Below are 15,436 nucleotides of genomic sequence, written 5' to 3'. Positions count from 1 at the left end.
TTAGAGTTGGCGGATGCGGGCTTGCGGGACTGCTGCGTTTTTTCTTTCGGTATCGCGTTCCCATACGTTCCACCCTGGATCACGTACCGCAGCAACTACACCAGATTGATCATCCTCGGAGATCGCATAGACGTGTCCTTTCTTTTTGTAAGGGACGTGCTGTCGTGGCTCTTGGGCGTCTGATGTCTTCGATGCCGTCGGCTTTAGAGCCTGCTGCTTGGCGTTGTAAGCTCGCTTGTCTTCATCCATCTTGATAAAGTTCTTTGAATCGTGCAGAGCGTCTTCGATGGTTATAGTTGGGTTAATCCTGAGGTAGTCTCGAAACATGGAGTTAATCCAAAGCGTGTTGGTCAAGGCTTCGACGGTGGTGTGATCCGGGGTAGGTACCTTTGATAGTACTAGCTTGAATTTTTCCATAAAGTCCTTGGGACTTTCGTTTTGCGACTGGGATAGTTTCCGTAGGTCGGCCATGGATGTTCCTTGACGGGACCACATGATGTAGTTTTTGAGGAAAGAGGCGAACAGGTCGTCGAAGCTATCGATCGAACCCTCTTTTAAATGTGAAAACCAACTTAGGGCCGGTCCAGAGAGGCTCTCGACAAAGAGTTGGCAGAGGCATGCGTCTCTCTCTTCGTCAGAGAAGTGATTTCGACCCATAGCTATGTTGAAAGCGGTCATGTGATCGGTCGGATCCGAATCCCCCTTGTATGGAAGGATACAGAGTTTTATCCGCTGGGTGAAAGGGTTTCGCCGGGTGGTGGTGAGAACGCGTTCGATCTCTGGTGTGGAAGCCTTGACATGATGTATCTTAGAGTGTATGTCCCGCAGTGAGAGTTGCAGATCGGCGATCTGGTGGCTAGTCATAGAGTTTGAGCCGTCAGTCGTTTGTGCAGTCTCGCCGTTCGTAGGGTTTGCTTCGTCTGTTGGTTGTTCGACTCCAAGGTTAGGGTTTGTGGTTGCGAACAACCTTCTTCTTGCCGTTTCCGCTCTGTCGTTTTCGCCATCTAGGGTTCCGAGAGCGGCGGCGAGTGCGGCCAGACGGTCGCTCGTAGCTTTGTTGGTTTCTTCTTGTTGAATGAAACATGCCATGATGGCCTGCAGCATCTCGGGAATGGATGGGTTCGGAGCGACCGGAGCATCGGGAATCGGCGTAACAGAGGCCGACGGTCTGTTACTGTCAGCGGATGTTTCGTCGGGACTCATACTGAATTCGTGACCGTTACTCTGTAAGGCCCCACGGTGGGCGCCAAATGTTGAATACGAGTTTGGTAGATCGAATGATAACAAAATGAACTCGGTCTTGTGGGTCTTACAAAGACGTTTTATTCACAATATGAGATAAACGAATGAGATTACAAAGAGACTAAGGGAAGAAGGAAAAGGTCGGAGCTTTGTTGAAAGACTCCGATGGAAACACTAAGGAGAACGATTGGTCGTAAACCCTAGATCTTGCCGTCAGTGTCTTAGTGTCTGTTTGCGGATCCCCCTCTCTTTCCACTTCGACGCCCTTTTATAGCTTCCGTTTGTTTATCTTTCGTTTGCCCTAGGACTGAGTTCGCCCTAGAGGCCCAGGCCTGATCCTATGCTTGATGGGCCTTCGGGCTAAATGGGGGTCTACCGAGCCGAGGCTTCTCCAAGTCATTCAGTTGACTATATTCATGGGTCGATCGATCGATCAGTTGACTGATTCTGCTTGAGCTTTTATCGCTAATGGGCCGAATCCCGTTATTCGATGGGCCTTGTGGAGGAGTGCTAGATTCTCCTCCAACACCAGATACCTAGAGGAATGTGGTATTGTGCCTCAATACACCATGCCAGGGACGCCTAGCATGAATGGTGTGTCTGAGAGAAGGAATCACACTCTTAAGGACATGGTGAGGAGTATGACTTGTCATTCCTCCTTGCCTGAATCACTCTGGGGAGAGGCACTAAAGACTGCAGCATACATTCTTAATAGGGTACCAACTAAAGCAACTGCTAAAACCCCTTATGAGCTTTGGACTGGTCGAAAGCCTAGTCTGAAGCACCTTCATATATGGGTATGTCCAGCTGAGGCAAGGCCTTATAAGCCGAATGAAAAGAAACTGGACTCAAGAACAGTTAGCAGTTACTTTATTGGTTATTCGGAGCGCTCAACGGGGTATAAGTTTTACGATCCCACTGCTAAGAATATTTTTGAGATGGGTATAACTACGTTCTTTGAGGATATTGATTTTGGGGGAGAGAAATAAGGTTAAGGATATCACCTTTGAGGAAGAATCAGCTCCGGTACCCATACCGATTCGTATAGTTTCTTCTGATGAAGTAAATTTGGATCCTCAGGTTGATAATAATGTCGTCCCTCCAACTCAGGTTGTCGATGATATCGTATAAGAAGGTCAAAATCAAAATCATCAAGAACCAGTGCAACAAGATCAAGTTACTCTTAGGCGATCCACCCGAGTTAAGAGAAATGTTATTCCGGATGATTATATAGTATTTCTAATGGAACATGAGGAAAATCAAACTCTTTTGGAAGATGATCCAATCACCTTCCTTCAGGCTATGAGTTGTTCCATGTCGGATATGTGGCTCGAAACAGCAAAAGAAGAGTATCAGTCAATGCTAGATAATGAGGTTTGGAAGATCGTTAAATTACCAGAAGGAGAGAAACCCATTGGTTGCAAATGGATATTTAAAACCAAGCGGGATTCGAATGGTAATGTGATACGATATAAGGCTCGTCTAGTGGCTAAAGGATATACTCAGAAAGAGGGGATTGACTATAAAGAAACCTTCTCTCCGGTATCTTCGAAGGATTCTTTTAGGACAATCATGGCCCTTCTTTAAGGCAAAATGTTATGGTTGTACCATATAAATCGTTTCTCAATGGAGACATTGAAGAAACGATTTATATGGTACAACCATAAAATTTTGCCTTAGGTGATGCAAAAGATATGGTTTGTAAATTAAAGAAATCCATCTATGGGCTAAAACAAGCTTCCCGTCAATGGTACCACAAGTTTCATAAGGTTATCACCTCCTTTGGTTTTGAGGTGAATTTGGTTGATGATTGTGTGTATCAAAATTTCAGTGGAAGTAAATGTATTTTCCTGGTTTTATATGTCGATGACATACTTCTGGCCACTAACGATATTAGCATGCTGGTTGAAACCAAGAGATTTCTTAAGGGAAATTTTGAGATGAAAGATCTTGGTGAGGCATCTTTTGTATTAGGGATCGAGATTCATCGAGATCGATCTCGAGGAATTCTTGGATTGTCACAAAAGAGCTATATCGATAAAGTTCTGAAAATATTTGGCATGTATGATTTCAAACCCGGAGATACCCCAATCGCTAAGGGAGACAAATTTTGTCTCGAACAATGCCCTAAAGGAAAACTAGAAATTCAGGAGATGCAGAAGATCCCTTATGCATCGGCAGTAGGGAGTCTTATGTATGCTCAAGTTTGTACGCGTCCGGATATTGCGTACATTGTTGGAGTGTTAGGCATATACTTAAGTAATTCGGACATGGACCACTGGAAAGTAGCCAAAAGGGTCATGCGATACTTGCAGAGAACAAAAGGCCATATGCTCACATATCAGAGATCAGATAATTTGGAGATCATTGGGTATTTTGACTCTGATTTTGCGGGATGCCAAGATAGTAGAAAATCTACATTAGGTTATGTTTTTCTGTTGGCCGGTGGGGCGATCTCATGGCGTAGTGCTAAGCAATCACACGTAACATCGTCCACAATGGCGGCAGAACTGGTAGCAGTCTACGAGGCATCAACTGAGGGAATTTGGCTGAGAAATTTTGTCACAGGCCTAAGGATTCTTGAAGGAATTGAAAGACCACTCAAGTTGTATTGTGACAATAAGGCAGCCGTTCTGTATTCCAACAACAGTAGGAGTTCGGTAAAGTCTAAATTTGTAGACATCAAGTACCGAGTTGTTAAGGAATGGGTACAAAGTTGAAAGTTTACCATAGAACACTTAGAGACAAACTGTATGATTGCTGATCCTCTAACAAAAGGCATTGTACCTAGGGTTTTTCATGAGCGTACTGCTCTTATGGGTATTTTGGTGTTTGAGGATCATTTGGTTTAGTGGGAGTTTGTCATTTGTTTTATGTTCTATGTTTTGGTTGTGTTATGCACATTTTTCTGATCAGAAATAAAGTTTAAAGTCTTTGGCATACGCTTTGTACCATAAGGTTAAATTGATCTCATTAAAGTAGGACCAGTTGAAAATCGACATGTACAGACCACACTCCATGTGATTTTCATGCCACATGTTTTATAATTGATCTATGTCATTTGGTTGGACTGATGCATGTGATTGTGGAAGGTTTAGTTATGAAAGAATGTAACAAAAGCTGCCATGGTCCTATGTTGGTATAACTAATGGACGAGATTGTTTATGCTCTCGGGATTAATAGCATAAAGAGTGCTCATACAGTCTATCACATTCTAAGGCACATATATGACCCAATGGGAGATTGTAAGATCATATGGTGGGGTCACATATGTTAAGGAATAAATGTGATAGGGCCATTAATCAATTAGCCTATTTAAGTGGTCAGTATTGTGAATAAAGTAAAGGCTTGGGCATAATTGTTATGAAATATTTATATGTGGATACCTTAAATAATTTCTAGTTTAATGAAGGGCTGAAATAGAAATTAATTTTCTATATAAAGAGAGTTATGGTTCGCAAGGTAACCCTAGCCGAAAATACAAAATCTCTCTATATCCCATTAATAGAGAACTAAAGTCGCATAAGGTTTGCTTTGGAAGATCCATTCCCTAATTTCAGATCCTTAAGCAATGGATACATCAGGTACGCTTCCGCTTATGTCTATTCAATCAGAGAATCATACAGTTAAATGATTCATATTGATGAATCATAAAGAATTTATCTAACAAGAAGAAGCCTGATGGCGGAGGAGGCATAAGAAGCCTGACGGCGGAGAAGGCGTGGCGAGCATATCAGTTCGTCGCTTCAGCCGTAACACTGGTGGCTCTACAAACAGACTGAGTCATCTCTTAACCCATGGCATCCAGAGCAAGTGGAGGTGTAAAAGCTGATGGAGGTGTCGGTGGAGAAGCCGGTGGAGAAGCCGGTGGCGGAGCCGATGGTGGAGCGGTGGAGGCGTTGATTCCATATAATATATATGTATGTAATTTTCTGTAAATATATGTAATTATGTATATATACATAATTTGTGTGTTTTGAATTAAATTAATAAAAAATCTATTTTATTTGTGTTTATTTTTTTTAAATATTTTTTGTAGATAGTCACGTAAAGCCACAATAAAAAACGTGACTGAGTAAATATGATTGCTTTTATGACTTAATGTGACAATTATAGTCATGAATGAAACTGTGTCCAAAACGTGACTAAAATAGTCACGAATTATCCCGGTCAATTTTGATCACGATCGTAGACACATTTTTTTCGTGTCTATGATGTCTTATAGTCACGAAAAAAGGGTCTCAGTCACGAAAATTACCGTGTCTATATCAAAGTTTCCTACTAGTGACTACAAGAGAAAGAGGCTATTGTTACGCTCTTTTAAGACTAAAAATTTCCGTCACATATTTATGACGTAACGGATACTATTTTGTGACTGATCTTTTATGTCAAAAGAGTAGTTATTTCATTATTATATTACCGGCTTTGTCGTAACTCGTAACTAATTTTTGTCACATAAAATGACGAATATGATTGGTAAACATGAGAGGAATTGAGAGTAAATTAAATGATGGAAGTGGGAGTAAATGTATTAGCGTGAGAGAAAAAGATAATATAAATAAAAATAAAAATGAAAAAAAGTTTGTTTTATGATGTATTCTCACTGAGATAACATAGTGGTACAAAAAAAAAAACAAAGTGGTACATTTACCTTTATTTAAACAGTATTCAGAGAAAAAGTGATAAAATTTGTTTCCACCTGACTGACGAATTATCAGCAGAACTTAGAGTAAAATATTTTTTCACTAAAAATTTATCGCCACTAGTGCAATTCAATCACACCCGACATAAAAAAGACGAAAATAAACGAAGCAAAACTTGTGACGTAATTGTGCTATGTGACCAAATCTTGCGTCTCCATTGTCCATAGAGAAACAAAATGTTCGTGATCAGGCCCGTCTCTTGCCCTGTGCTGGAGGTGCATTTGCACAAGTCCCATTTCATTTTTTGTCTGTTTTCGTCTAGGCTTAGGGTCCTCATTTAAAAAAAATAATTGTATGAAAAAATGAGTCTAAATTTTTTGTAGTATAGGGTCCAATTTATGTTCGGGCCCAATTTATGTTTCCGAAAAATGAAGTAATGAACAAAAAATAAAAGCATTACTCTACAAATGGAATAATCTTTTATTTTTGTTTATTATTCAATTTTCCACTCTATTTTAAAGTAAAACTAGCCTTTGATCCGCGCGGATGTCATTTTTTATAAAAATGAATAGTTAAAATCTTTTAATACTATATATATAATATATTTACTATATTACATATATGTTTTAGAGTATCCCTATTTTTTTATGTTTTTTATATTTTAAAACGACCTCAACTTGTTTGTGAATGTTTAGCTACTGATTTTTTTTCTTAATGAGATTGTTTTTTTCTACAACTCTGCGTGTTTAAAACTATTTATGTATGATTTAAAATAATACTATTTGTTGGTGTATGTTTTGATAGATTAGATTTATGTATAAATTTGTTGCAAAATTAGGTAGTTTGTATATGTTTAAATGTGATTTGATTATAATAATACATAAATAATATTAGGAATTGCTTTGATAATTAGTCCGTCCAAGAAAATAGAAATTGTCAAGCAAATCGGACCTCATATAATTTAAAGGCCCAAGCCCAATTTTTCCAGAAAAAAAAACGGAAGAAGCTTACTCACTTTTCTCGTTCGAGAAACTTTTCATTTTCTTATCTCTTTGTCTTCACCGGATACCGTGCTCAGGGATCTGATTTATGTCATGTGATCTAAGTGTTTTGCTATGTTTACACTATAATTAATCAGATGACTATTGCATCCTACAATCAGTTTTGACATAAAGGTTTGATTTTTTATTGAGGTTAACTTGAGTTTCTTCGATTAGTTTCTTCTGAATATATTGTTTCTTTTGCTTTTTTTTTTCTTGTAGATTGTCTGAAGTTTCGAATACAAAGACATGAGATCATCTGAGCAAGTCCGATATAGATACTATCACAGAAAGAAACATCATGCATGTCTCAGATCAGTAACGAATCCGTTAAAACTCTTCAGTTTTTGGTTTTCTTCTGCTGACTGTTTTTTAATCTCTTTAGTTTACCTGTAACTAGTTCCAGGACAGGGTCTGAATTTTAGATAGATATATATTCTTCTTACACAAAGTAAGAAGAATGTAAGAAGAAACCGAAGAATCTATATATAAAAAAATATGTTTGCCTCACTCCTGCTTTGCCACGTGGAAAGTCGATGTCTGACAGGCCGACACGTGTCTCAGCTGTATTATACGCATCACTTCATTTAATCTGAAAATTTGTTGGGCTTTTATCGTTAGGGGAATATCTATAGTGTTTTGGGCTACTATTTTCTGATTATGTATGCGGCCCGTCGGCCCAACCTCGATAACCCTAAATCTAATGAAGCAAAGAAACGTAAGTCGTCTCTCTCCTTCTTTCTGCGGCGCTTGGAAACGTCTGACTTCTTCCAAATCTCTGAAACGTAGGTCGTCTCTCTCCTTCTCATTTAACATATTTATAATACTTATGTTTTTTAATGCCACTGTAAAAAAGTATTTTATTTATTAACTCCATTAAAAATATTAACAGTTAGCCACTAAACTAAATTATTTTAACAAAACAATTAAACAACCACAAAATGAAAGCTCACAGAGTTGTTATAATATATATTAGCCGACCATTTTTTTCTAATTGAAACTGTACTCACACATAAAAAACTACACCAGTATTATATAATATTCAACTTTTTTCAGATTAGATGTCGTTCTAATTTTTTCACACTAATTAAGAAAAATGTTAAATGTTCTGTTTACCCCTATTTAGCTATTTCAAACTTATTGATTCTTTTCTACTATTATGTAAGGATTAAACAAAATTAACACATATTAATTCGAAAGCATACAACCTCACTCACACCACATCTATTTTTTCATGCGGTTGACCTGTGGTAATCATTTCCTCGCACAGATCATTTTGTAAAGCAAACAACACTAACACATATTAGTTCCAAAGCAAATCTAAGACACTACCAATAAGAGCTAAAATGTATTTTCTTCATGCCCAAACATCTTAACAACCATAAACATTATTATACATTTTTTCAAATCCTAACATAAAACACATGCAAAGAAAATATACAATAATATAGACATATACATCATACGTAAATTATATCCCGCCCGCAGGGCGGGCCGATCCTAGTAGATAGATAAAATATTGTTGATAACTTGTGTGATGATATGTTATTGATAGCCAGTGTTTATAAATCATGTTAAATTGAGTTCGTTTTTTTCTTGCTCTGGTTTGTGTAGTTTGGCATCTTATGTGGTTAAAACAGATGGCATAAAATTTTATAGAAACAATTAGTTGGAATCAATATTTTTGTTCATCTTTTATACCTCATAAACTGATATTAGACTTTTTTGAATGTTTGACATGCTACTGGACGTTGTGAGAACACGTTCCAGGAATCCAGCTGCAAATGAGGACAACAACCTTGCCAAAATACATCAACAGAACACGGTTAGTAATTATTTACTATACTTATTAATTCATAATGAAACAATGTAGGACCATCTAAAACTAGTTATAAGATAGAAAGAACCCTGCCTTAATTATATAAGTTTGGTTTTAGCTTGTCAAGAGTGATGTACTTCTGGGTTTATGTTAATGATAGTTTTATATAAATTTAAAATTTAAAAACATAGCTTCAAGTGACCAAAGATAATTGAATATATTTGTCAAAAACAAAAGACAAAGAACATTATTTAAATGAATTTTGATTAAAAAAAACAATTTTGGTTCCTCCAAATTTAACAAATCTTTTTAAAGCACATGAACTGGCTAGCATTCTTCCACCAACGCTATTTAGTTTGTTCCAAACTTGCAAAGAGCAATTATAAGTTCCTACAGTTTGATTCTTAGTCTTTATACGACACGCATAAACAGTTAAACCAAAACAATAATTATCATTTCCACTGAAAAGATATGCAAGTTAGTATCAGGAATAAATATTAGGATGTAATCTATAAAACAGAGTTTGAGAGAAATAACTGTGTGTCAATCATACGGAAATGTTAACATCACTTAAGTCTGAACCTGTCATAACAGTTTATGGGATTGTCATCTTGTATTGACATTTGGTTGTTTGACATTGTCCACCAGCAGCAGAAATGGAAACGTTTAGATTGGTAGACCTGGCCATTCTCCTATAGGTAGGCCTCGTTGAACTTTGTGCATGTGACTTCTTTTGCAAGAAACATGGATCTTATTACCCTATAGTTAGTGAAAAGGGTTATATTAGATAATGGTTGACGAAAGTAGTGAATTGAAGTTTAGATTACGTTTACAAAGAAAACATACCAATTGATCGGTTAAAACCATCTCGAAGGAATCACCTCCAAAAGATGTGTTTTACTTTCATGAATGCAAGCATTTAATTTGAACTCGCCATGAGTTTTTGAAAGGTATGAGTTAATTTAGAGGAGTAAAAGTAGTAATCTTAGAGATTTTTTTTAGCTAAAATGATATGGTTTTCACACAGTAGGGATGATGTATATGGAGTTTGGTTCGGAATGGGTAGGTTAAACAGGATATTCTAACAAAATATTTTGTAGTTGTGATTAGAAGGAATAGAAAAGTGAATATACGTTTTTGAATTAATTAATTTTCTTTCCTTTAATATTTAATCATCATGATTTATAGAATATTCGCTTTTAAAGATTAGTGACACGTGATATGCAAGTTCTTGAAACAGAATAATAAGATTTTTTTTTTTTGTTCAAAAGAATAATAAGATTATGTTAGCCGAGTGATATTGTACTAGTTAAGCGTAAAAATAGGTAAATTCCCTTTCTGATTTAGTGCACCAATATATTCTAAAGATACTAACTGTAATATCTATAAATACAAATATTATCTATAGCGATTTAACATACTTATGTTTTGTCGGTTTTGCAGGAAGTTGGTTATGTACTTTCACCGGTTTATGTCTTTCAATTTAAGTTCAGTGGTTTTATTATTATGCTGAACAACAGTGCACAAGATCAGTGGCATTCTATTGTAATTTTTAGGAAAATTTAGGGTTAAGTACTATTTGTACTTCTGTTTTAATAGATTAGATATGGAGTGAGAATGAAGATGCCTTTCGAAACAACACAACTTTTTGATTTATCTCACCTTCGATGGTTCTTGAAAAAGAAGAAAAAACCTATTTTTTAATTTGAGGATGAATTGTGATTGTTCCTACCCATTGATAAATGAGGTCTTTAAGTATTTTGTGTCCTTTCTGTGAATAAATGAAATGATGTGTTTCAATTTAACAGCTTTCCATTCAGAAAAGACGACTTTGTTTACAGAAGGTTAAAAGCATTAAAGATTTAATAGTTGAGAGTTTTAAAATATAAAGTTTTAGTTTAGGGGTTTCCATCAGATTTAAAAATTGTTGGGGATTTAAATCATAAAATATTTATTGATTGTAAGCATCTCGTATCGTTTCTGTGATTATATAAAACGCAGCGTTTCAATTTAACGGATCTCTGTTAAAAAAAAATGATTTTGTTAACGGAGGGTTAACGAGATTAACGGTTTAATAGTTGAGGTTTTATAAAAATAATAAAATCGGTTGAAGATCGTCCATCCGATCTGAAAATAGTTGGGGGTTTACATCACTAAAACCCCTATTTAATAGACCGTAAAATCTACATTGCTTAGAACTATGTTGTTACAACCTTATGTTTATTTTCTACGTGTTCAAGTGATGTGGAAAGTGTCACCAGCAAAATATGCATTATATCTAATTAACTAGGATAAGACCCGCGCCTTGCGCGGAATTAAGTTATTATTTTTATTATATTTTGGAGAATGAGACAATAGTTTGGCTTCATTTGGATTAGGGGTGTTCAATCCAGATATCGGGTTGGTTTCGATTCGGTTCGGTTTTTTCGGTATTTTGGTTAGTAAAATATAACTACTATTCTAAATCCATATTTACTTTGACTTTAGTCTCTCACATACTTTTGAAAGATTTCAACTTGACAACTAAATTGATCAGCCAATCTTGTTGCTTTAAATCATTAGTATATATATTATTTAGTTTGAATATTTATTAAATAAAAATTCATATGCGTTATATTTTATGATCATTTGTAACTTATTATAACAAAAAAAATAATCTATTGATCACAAAATTTTCAGAGTGAGAATCTTCAAATTTCTAATAATATATAGACGTTTTGAAAAATTCAAAATATAACATATAAGAAAAAATATAAATGTTTTTATTATATATTTAATGTGATTTTTTTAATATCTTTTAATAATATAAAATTAAAAAAAGAACTAAGATACCAAAATTGTTATCAAATATTTATTATTCATAATAATTAATTTTCATATATACGTTAATCATATTAGGTAATTTCGTAGCTTCTAATTAAGGAAAGTGCAAAAACAATATTTGGTAGATTATTTATCAATTCGAATATTCGATAGTTAGTTTAATAAAAAATATAATGTAAGTTAAGATGGACCAACCTATTTTTTTAAGAATAGTATATTTTATATAGTCATTTATTAAATGAAAATTTATAATCATACACTTCTATGATCATTCATATCGTTTTATAACTGAATATTTAAATCATCGATAACAAAATTTTCAATGTGAAATCTTTAATAAGTTTATAATTTATAAATGTTTTTGAAAATTCATTGAAAGTTTTAATATTAAAATATTTATGTAATCTTATGGTATATAGTTTAATCTATATATATATATATATGTTTTATTATTAAATGATATTTTTTACTCATATGGTTTTAAAATCATGTGTATCTTCTTATAATATTAAATAAAAGTTCATATTAATACAATTTTATGATCATTTGTAACTTATTATGACAAAAAAAATAATCTATTGATCACAAAATTTTAAGAGTGGTGATCTTCAAATTTCTAATAATTTATAGACGTTTTGAAAAATTCAAAATATAACATATAAAAAATATAAATGTTTTTTTATTATATATTTAATGTGATTTTTAATATCTTTTAATAATATAAAATTTTTAAAAAGAACTAAGATACAAAAATTGTTATCAAATATTTATTATTCATAATAATTAATTTTCACATATATGTTAATCATATTAGGTAATTTCGTAGCTTTTATTTAAGGAAAGTGCAAAACATTTTTTTGTACGTTATTTATCAATTCGATAGTTAGTTTAATAAAAAGTGTAATATAAGTAAAGATGGACCAACCTATTTTTCTATGAATACTATATTTTATATAGTTATTTATTAAATAAGAATTTATAATCATACGGTTCTATGATCATTCATATCATTTTATAACAAAATATTTAAATCATCGATAACAAAATTTTCAATCTGAAATATTTAATAAGTTTATAATTTATAAATGTTCTTGAAAATTCATTGAAACTTTTAATATTAAAATATTTATGTAATCCTATGGTATATAGTGTTTAATCTATATATATATATATTTATTTTATTATTAAATGATATTTTTTACTCATATGGTTTTAAAATCATGTGTATCTTCTTATAATAAAAATGTTAAACCATTGATCATTAATTTTTAACATAATAATTTTAATAGTTTTAGTCATTTATTGTCGTTTTTAAAAATTCAAAATATAACATATACGAAAAAATCTAAATTTTACTTTTATAGCTAATTTGATTGTTTAATTTATTTTAATAATATAAAATTAAACAAAAAATGATGGAGGAGATATAAATTGTTATCAAATCTTTATTATTAAAATCATTAATTGTCATATATATATTAGTCATTTATGGTAATTCCGTAGGTTTGATTTAAGGAAAGAAAATAACATATCATATCATTATATCATATAGTTTGACCAACTTATGTATCTAACAACATATAAAAATCGAATGTGGACCTACTTATTTTTCAATTGAATGTAATTGACTACCTAATTGAGTGCCACCTATGCATTGGGGCCTATTTTAATTAATACAAAATTGAGGTTACATCTTTTCAAATGTTCCTCAATTAATATATAGGGGATCTCTAATCTTAATCTTAATCTTAATCTTATATTTTTTCAAACAAAATCTAATTAATCTTATAGTATTTATTTTTTTCTCTTTGCGTACAGGTTTTACGTTTTGGGTCTGCCTGATCGAAGGAGAATGACACTAAGATGCCCCGATATGTCAGTGAAACTCCTTGTAAAATGTGCAGACTCATCCATGTTTATGTCGCGGAAGCAACCAAAAAATAGTTTCATGCTTATCTGATGTGTTGAGAACTCTTGTTGTTGGTATGAGAAATCAGAACATACAGAGTTCGAGCAGTGGCGCTGTTCCTTGTAGCTAGCTGAAAGCTGGAATCTATTTAACAACATTCTTGTGTGTTCTGTCCAAATTTAAACCAGAACTATACCGTAGGTACTCTATACCGTTAGCTAAGGTTTGAGCTGTAAATCTGTAATAAGGAGACCTCTAGATGGAGAGAAAAGAAGAGACATACTATACTGTGATCATTGAATAGAATAATACAATATATTAACACAGTTCATCTTCTCCAAATCGCAATCTCCTATTCATTATCATTATCGTTTATTGAATCATTACATGCTCACATGATTCACCTTAAGATCTAGATCCATTAATATTAACATCAATGTCGCCACCAACCTTCTTCGCAATACCGTCAGGCCGACTTTTCCTTTCTCATATAAATTTAATTGCTTGTTCTTATACAGCTATGCATCATGTCTACCCTTTCGTTTTTTATGAAGCTTCACACAGATTCAGTTAATTTTAGCGACGAACATCGATGTATTCATAAGACAATTTTAGGGTGTTGAGTTTCAATCATCGTAGAAGGGTATTTTGTCTGTTTTTCTGGTTATATGTAATAGTAGTGGTTTTTCTGCGCTTCGCACGGAAATTCAACCTTTTTAAAATCAACATTTGACGACTATTTCTATAAATCTTGATTATTTATTATATTTCATTATTTTTACGTGTTTTTTAACATTGTTATGATTGATGAACTTTTTATGTAGACTTTTCTGGAGTTCAAGTTAAGAAAATAATATCCTAGGTGTGTATGTTGTTATCACATTGGGTTGTATTCTTATGTTGGGGTTATGTTGTGATCCGTTTTCATATTCATGTCAAAATTGTATCTTTTTGCATTGACAAAATAATGCCATGTCAGTTTCTACACATTGCTCTGCACATTTATGGAGACTACATCTCTCTATCCATTTTTTATGACTCTAAGTAAGCATTTAGTTCAAAATAGAGTTTTCTCATTTTTCTTTTCATATGTTCTTTGTTAGTGCAACTGAGTACGCATAATTGTTAATATATATGGAAGGAGACGTTATTATAGCAAACATTTTTAAATAAATATTGTAAGATTTTACAAATTTTAAGTTAATTTGTAATTTAATGATCACTTTTGTTTCTTAAGCTGTTTTATATTCATGTTTCTAGATGTGAAACTTTTTTCATTTAATCAAAATCTATATATTTTTCGCTTCAGGTATGTTTATATATATTAATTATGCATATAGAGGCAAAACATGAATCTTTGTACACTGTGAATGTGATGATATCCAGTGACTTTCCATGTCTTAATTATGGGATATTCAAACAAACTCACATAACTTGTGGTACGATTTTATTGGCGAACTCCGTTTTTTATAAAAAAGAATTTTTAACTTCTTCGTAATTAAAGTTAGGATATGATTTCCAAACAACACTTTAACACATAAAAATAAATAAATTGATTAATGTAAGAATTTAGATATTCTCTTTTTATTTTTTACCACAATGACAGTTACAAAATCATTTAAATTTGAATATATTATTTCTAATCCATTCTTAACCAATTGTGGTAACTGAAAATGAGAGAAGGTTGATAACCTTAACTTACTGTGTGACTACTAAATGTACATTTTACGTTAAAAATAGATCATAGTCAACAAAATTTTCACACCACATCAGTTTTTTGCACCTGAAGAAATCTAACATTTCTATTTGAATAGAGAAATTTTTTTTTTGTATAAGACCAGTCAATATGTTTAATTTGCTGCAAAAAAATTCAAATCTGCAAATCTGAAATGTTATATATTATGTGATTAGAGTGACATTAGAAACTGAACCTCAAGCTAACAATAAGCAAAAGTACTTG

The 15,436-nt window shown here is 33.1% G+C and overlaps 1 protein-coding gene across 1 annotated transcript; it reads right to left on the bottom strand.

Annotated features, from left to right (window-relative positions):
- On the bottom strand, window positions 1–1,203 carry LOC111212924. Its single transcript, XM_022714562.2, has one exon. It carries the CDS (start codon window positions 1,201–1,203, stop codon window positions 1–3), a length of 1,203 nt encoding a protein of 400 aa, XP_022570283.2.
- Between the last annotated feature and the right edge of the window lie 14,233 nt (window positions 1,204–15,436).

Source organism: Brassica napus, chromosome C9 (assembly GCF_020379485.1).
Source record: "Brassica napus cultivar Da-Ae chromosome C9, Da-Ae, whole genome shotgun sequence".
In the NCBI taxonomy this organism is placed as follows: Eukaryota; Viridiplantae; Streptophyta; class Magnoliopsida; order Brassicales; family Brassicaceae; genus Brassica; species Brassica napus.
Note: the sequence above shows the minus strand (reverse complement) of the source record. Positions and strands in the feature narration are given on the sequence as shown.

What these genes read in the sequence shown, in the direction of transcription:
- LOC111212924 (XM_022714562.2), bottom strand. Translation starts at nt 1,203, where the DNA reads ATGAGTCCCGACGAAACATCCGCTGACAGTAACAGACCGTCGGCCTCT.